The following is a 6,582-nucleotide window of genomic DNA, read 5'->3' as shown; positions in this document are numbered from 1 at the left end:
TGAGGGAACCCCCCGAGTGCACAAATTTTTGTGCAACGGGCCTCTAGTTTAGGATAATAAAAGACAAAGACAATGATGGATTTGGCTGGCCATGAAGTTGGGAATGAGGCTAAAAGTAAGGAAATAAGCAAAGTAAAATACAGCATGGTAGAGAAAAGAAACTTAAATCTTATCTGGACTAATTGGGAGCCAGGAAAGATTTAAAGAGTTAGACTAAAATGCTAAAGAGAGGCTTTTTAAAACCAAGGGAAATTTTGTGTTAATTATGACAAGAAATTGAGGAAAAGAAGACAAATATGTTTGCAAAAACAACACTGGCATTTGAGAATTTGGTGGGGGGACTCATCTGGAAAATGAGAGAAGGAACAGAGGGAAACAGAATCTGTATTGGAGATCTGAAAGTTATTTTTCTGAAAGCTTTCAGTAGTTAAGGTGGAGGTACACACTCTCAGGTAGAGTTTATTAGGTTAAAAAGCAGTTTCTGGAAAGTATTCCAAGGGAAGCCTGTGGATTCAGACATAGGAATCCTGAAGGAGGAGTCTAGCAATCAAAAAACATTGCGTAGAATGGTAGTGCCGTATGATCCTCCATTAACAGAAGGAAGAAAGTCCAAACAGAACTGAGATCACTACATATCTATGTAGTTTTTGGTCTGGGGGGAAAAAAAGAAATAAGCAATACTCAATTGTCTGTTTTCCCATTAATGTTGACTCATCAAGATGATTTTTAAAAGAATCATGAATATTTCATAATAAATATTTTGTCATTGTTATTTAATATATTATAGTATTCATTGACAAATTTAATCATTTTATATATTGCAGTTGCAGCTTTATTAAGGAATAATTGACAAATATAATTGTAAATTTAAAGTGTACAATATAATGTTTTTGTGTACATATACAGTGTGAAATGATTGCTATACTAAGATCAAGATAATTAACACATCTGTCACCTCACAGTTAACTCCTTTTTTTGTGTGATAAGAAAGATTAAATCTACTCTCAGCAACTTTAATAATACAGTATTATTAACGATACTCACTATACTGTATACATTAGAACTTCAGAACTTACTCATGATTTATAGTTTGTACCCTTCTTCCCAGCCCCTGACAACACCATTTTGTTTCTATGAAAGGGGCCTTTTTTTGTTTTTGTTTTTGCCTTTAAAGATTTCACATATAAGTGATGATATACTGTCTTTGTCTTTTCTGCCTGACTTATGTCACATAGCATAATGCCTTCCAGGTTCATCCATGTTTTTTCAAATGTCAGGATTTCCTTTTTCTCATTGCTGAGTAATATTCCATTGTTGTTCATATACCACATTTTCCTGATCCATTCATCCTCTGACACTTAGGTTGTTTCTCTATCTTGGCTATTTTAAATAGTGCTGTAGTGATCATGGGAGTGCAGATATCTATTCCTCTCAGTTACTAATTTTGTTTCCTTCAAATATATATCAGGAGTAGGATTACTAGGTCTATGGTAGCTTCTATTCTTATTTTATTTTTTTAAATTGATTTTAGAGAGAGAGGGAAGGAGAGGGACAGAGAGAGAAACATGGATATATGTGAGAGAAACATCAGTATCAGCTGCCTTCTGCACACCCCCTACTGGGGATTGAGCCCACAACCTGGGCATGTGCCCTCACCAGGAATCCAACCAGCAACCTTTCTGTGCACAGAATGATGCCCAACCAACCGAGCCACACTGGCCAGAACGTGGTAGCTTCTACTTTTAAAGTTGTGGTTTTTTTTAAAAATTGATTTCAGAGCGGAAGGGAGAGGGAGAGAGAGATAGAAACATCAGTGGTGAGAGAGAATCATCAATCGGCTGCCTCCTGCAAGCCCCCTACTGGGGAATGAACCTGCAACCCAGGCATGTGCCCTTGACTGGAATCGAACCTGGGACCTTTCAGTCCACAGGCCGACACTCTGTCCACTGAGCCAAACTAGCTAGGGCGGTAGCTTCTATTTTTAATTTTTTGAGGAACCTCATACTGTTTTCCACTGTGGCTAAACCAATTTACATTCCCACCAACAGTGTACATGAGTTCTTTTTCCTCCACAGCCTTGCCAACATTTACCTCTTGTCTTTTTGGTGATATGTATCCTAACAGGTGTGAAGTGATATCTCACTGGTTTTTATTTCATTTCCTGGATGATTAAAACTCCTAAAAGAAACATAGGGAAAAAGTTACTTGATTTTGGTCTTGACAATGATCGTTTGGCTATAACACCAAAAGCACAAGCAACAAGAGCTGAAATAAACAATGTGACTAGATTAGAGTAAAAAACAAATTAAAAAGGCAACCTATGAAATGGGAGAAAATATTTTCCAATGATATATCTGATAAGGGATTAATATCTGAGATCTATCAGGAGCTCATATAACTCAAAAGCAAAGAGACAATCTGGTTTTAAAAATGGGCAAAAAAACTGAATAGACATTTTTCCCCTCCAAAAAGACATACAGATGGCCATTATTGTACATGAAAGTTGCTCAATATTACTACTCATTATTTCTCAAGCAAAGATTTTATAGATGGCTTTAAAATAAAATGTCAACTAGTTCATCCTTAATTTAAATTGTAAAATTAGAATGACAGAAGAAACATGCTTTTATAGCAGGTGACTTTGCTTTTTTTTTTCTTAAAGAAATCCCACCATGGGTAAGTGTTCCAACTTCTATGGGAACGTATGCACAGGTGACCCAGAGCGCCTCATTTGGATATACCAATACAGATGTCAAAGGGTACTTACTATTAATTAATATGGCTGAGCTTAACCAAAAACTAAGAAGAGAGAAGACACAGGGAACAAACAATGCAAGAAATCACACAGGTTTATTTACCAGAGAGCTGATGGGTTTCAGTCCTTGGCAGGCCCCCCGGAGACACTTGCTGACAGAGACACACGGAGGTCGTCAAATACGCAGCTGCAAATGCTCGGTCTCTTGACATGAAGAGAGGCCTCTAACAGTCTGGGCTCAGAGGCAGAGCAGGAACGGCAGTTTCCAGGGGGAAGGAGAACGTCTTGTCTGTGGAGGAGACAGGCGTAAGGAGAACGGCTTGTCTGTGGAGGTCAGACAGACATCTGACTGCTGCTGTGAGAGTCCTTCTTTTATGCCCCATGGGTGGGCTTCTTCAGTGTCTCATATCAGTGTGCTCTGGTGGCCTTCTGGGCTTATCAGGATACACACTCAGGGAGTTGTTTGTCAGGAGTTACAAGTTATTTGTCAGGAGTTAACATGCAGGGCGTTACAAGTTACTTATCAGGGTCACACACACACACACACACACAAATTAAGTTCCTCTTCTAAGTAAAGTTTAAAATTCACTCTAATAAAAAATATGAAATTTGATTATACTATCTTATACTAACTAAACTTATTACTGTAACAGTAAGGTTTGGTTACTTAGGCAATGGAAATATCTAAAGTTAAGTACTTTAGCAACAGTGTTTATAAATGCTAGGAAATGCCCTTATCTTTAACGCAGAGATGGGGAACATCAGGCTAGCGGGCCCTATACCGCCCACGAAATCATTTGGTCTGAGCCTGCCAAGGCATTAGGAGTGAGTTACGTAAATGTTAGACCAAATATCGCAGGCTAATTTTTAAGCTGATAGTTTTGTATGGCCCACGAACAATGTTATAAATATCCAAATGGCCCCTGGCAGAAAAAAGGTTCCCCACCCCTGCTTAACATAGGGTTTAAGGTATAATAGGTAATTTCTAAAGTCTCCACCAGAGTTGATAGTTCTTTATTTTGTGGATTTCCTTCAGTTTTGGATACAGTTGGTATTAGAAACTTTTAATTATTCAGTGATACATATGGGAGCTACTTTAAGGAACCATAAAAATATGATTTCTTTAGAGTATCTTTTCCTTTAATTCTAAATTTCATTTAAGCTTTCTTTTCCTTTCTTTTCTTTTTCCTTTGCAATAGATACTCCTTTCCTGCCCCTGGATATCTAGTAGTAATACTTACATTAAGTAGGCTTTCTTAATTACTAGAGGCCTGGTGCACGAATTCATGCACAGTGGGGTCCCTTGGCCTGGCCTGCAGGATCAGGCCAAAACTGGCTCTCTGACATCGCCTGAGGAGTCCTGGATTGCAAGAGGGTGCAGGCCAAGCCAAGGGACCCCACTGGTGCACAACTGGGGCCGGGGAGGGATGTGGGAGGTTGGCCAGCCCAGGAGGGACCATGGGAGGGCTCCAGGGCATTCCTGGCCTGTCTTGCTCAGTCCTGATCGGCCAGACCCCAGCAGCAAGCTAACCTACCCGCCAACTGTCTGCCCCTTGGTGGTCAGTGCACATTATAGTGAGCAGTTGAGCAGCCTTAGCATATTATGCTTTGATTGGTTGAACAGATGACCGGATGACCAGACACTTAGCATATTAGGCTTTTATTATATGGAATATTTTGAATCTTGTAGCCAGTGTTAACTATATCATGATCCTTCTGATCAGAGCCATTATTGTTTTTGCGATGGTGGTGGTTCTTTATCTTTCAAGTTTTATCAGTTTTGTATTTTTTGATATTTTCCTTTTAGCATTTTATTTTGAAGTCTAGCATACATGTTGTGGAAGAAGTGCAAATAGAAATGGAAATTGGATTTTGATGTTTTACATCTTGTCAGAAAATCTTTCATAATACTTTCTGGCTGCTGCAAATTTCATTTTTATAGCGATAACATAAAGTCTTATAGTCAAAACAGAATTCTTTCCTAACAATGGAATACTTTATATTTTTTGTGATTTAATAAATAGAAATTTAAAATTATTAATGAGTACTTTCTCCTTTGTCCAAGAGCCAGTGTTGAAACTTTTAAGTAAAATCTGCATGTTAAGGAGTTAAATTCATTTTTAAAAAGTCTTTTAGCCCAGCCAAGTGTGGCTCAGTGATTGAGCGTCGATCCATGAACCAGGAGGTCAGGTCATATGCCTAGGTTGCCGGCTTGATCCCTAGTTGGGGGTGTGCAAGAGGCAGCTGATAAATAATTCTCTCTCATCATTGATGTTTCTATCTCTCTCTCCCTCTCCCTTCCTCTCTCTGAAATTAGTAAAAACATATTTTTGAAGAAGTATTTTAGTTAGAAAAGTATATTAAGGTATGCCGCAAACCCAGAAAATTTCATTACTTAAAAAATGTATTACATAATTAAAAATATATGCTTGCCAAAGAAACCCAACAATTTTATTGCATATGGCAAAGTTTAAACATAAATGATGAAGTGGGAGAAAGTATTAATGCATCTTTAACAAATGAAGAGATCCCCCAAATTAATAAATAAATGCTAGGAAGCATTAAAAATACTGGCAAACAATATATACAGTGTACAAGAAGATGTACCTTTGTACAAATGCAAATTAAGACTTCCCTGAGATGATATTTCTTCACCTAGTTGACTGGCAAAGATAAAGCCTAATAACATACTTTATTTAAATAGATGTGGAGAATCAGTTCCTCTCAAATTTTTTGGCGAGTGTATAAATTTGTATAACTTCTCTGGATGCTTATTTTGAAATTTAAATGTACATACTTTGAGGGCTTTAACTTTAGAAATTTACCCTAGATATATAAATGCACACATATATGAAGGTTTATATACAAGACTTTTTGTTTTGTTAATTCTCATCTGAGGATTTTTTCCATTGATTTTTTAAGAGAGAGTGGAAGGGCGGGAGAGAGAGAAAGAGAGAGAGAGAGAGAGGAGAGGCGGGGATTTTTTGCGGGAGAGAGAGAGAGAGAGAGAGAGAGAGAGAGAGAGAGAGAGAGAAAGAAACATCAATTGGTTGCTTCCTGCACTTGCCCCGATTAGGGTTTGGGATTGAGCCTGCAACTGAGGAATGCCCTTTACTGGAATCGAACCTGGGACCCTTTGGTCCGAAGGCCAATGCTCTATCAACTGAGCAAACCGTAACATCAATTGGTTGCTTCCTGCACTTGCCCCGATTAGGGTTTGGGATTGAGCCTGCAACTGAGGAATGCCCTTTACTGGAATCGAACCTGGGACCCTTTGGTCCAAAGGCCGATGCTCTATCAACTGAGCAAACCGGCCAGGGCTACAAGGCTCTTTCATGAGTTCTTGGTGTCCTTCATATACTAGTATACTTGCGTTGGGTAGGATGTCTCTGGAAGGATGCAGAAAAAGCTACTGGCAATGCTTGCTTCTTGGGACGTAACCTGGGGTGGCTTAAGAGGACACAAATGACAGGGTTGTGTTTTTTTAATATCCTTTATAAAATAAATGAGTGTGTATTACCTGCTAAAATTAACATTCAAAAGGATGACATTGAGCTAAGACTCTGTTGTGAGCCATATGTGAAACATGCCGTCACTGTACATACAGAAGGTATTTTACACCATTGATGGCCAACAGTGCAGCTGTGTTGAGTTGTTTGCTGCTCAGTTCAACATCTGTCCCTCAAAAGGAAGTGTTCCTGACTTCCTCTCCTTACCATAACTTAGCTAGGGCAAGCATCTGTTACATAGATTTAGTCATCCTGTGCATTGTTTTCTGAGCACTACTGCATTTGTGATTAAATGTATTTTCCAATGGTCTAATGTCC

At 38.6% G+C, this 6,582-nt stretch overlaps 1 protein-coding gene and 1 long non-coding RNA gene across 2 annotated transcripts in view; one reads left to right on the top strand and one right to left on the bottom strand.

Annotated features, from left to right (window-relative positions):
- LOC106728230 overlaps positions 1-2,939 on the bottom strand; it is a 17,515-nt gene extending 14,576 nt beyond the window's left edge. Inside the window, exon 1 of the long non-coding RNA XR_001364509.1 lies at positions 2,859-2,939. This is a non-coding gene — a long non-coding RNA (uncharacterized LOC106728230). The remainder of the gene's footprint in view (positions 1-2,858) is intronic.
- Positions 2,940-6,341: 3,402 nt separating this feature from the next.
- The window catches only part of LOC102252936 (probable ATP-dependent RNA helicase DDX10), a 78,037-nt gene continuing 77,796 nt past the window's right edge, over positions 6,342-6,582 (top strand). Inside the window, exon 1 of the mRNA XM_005878699.1 lies at positions 6,342-6,365. Coding sequence (XP_005878761.1) covers positions 6,342-6,365 — 24 coding nt within the window. The remainder of the gene's footprint in view (positions 6,366-6,582) is intronic.

Source organism: Myotis brandtii, unplaced genomic scaffold, assembly GCF_000412655.1.
Source record: "Myotis brandtii unplaced genomic scaffold, ASM41265v1 scaffold571, whole genome shotgun sequence".
Classification (NCBI taxonomy): Eukaryota; Metazoa; Chordata; class Mammalia; order Chiroptera; family Vespertilionidae; genus Myotis; species Myotis brandtii.
This window is presented reverse-complemented; position numbering and strand designations above follow the sequence as displayed.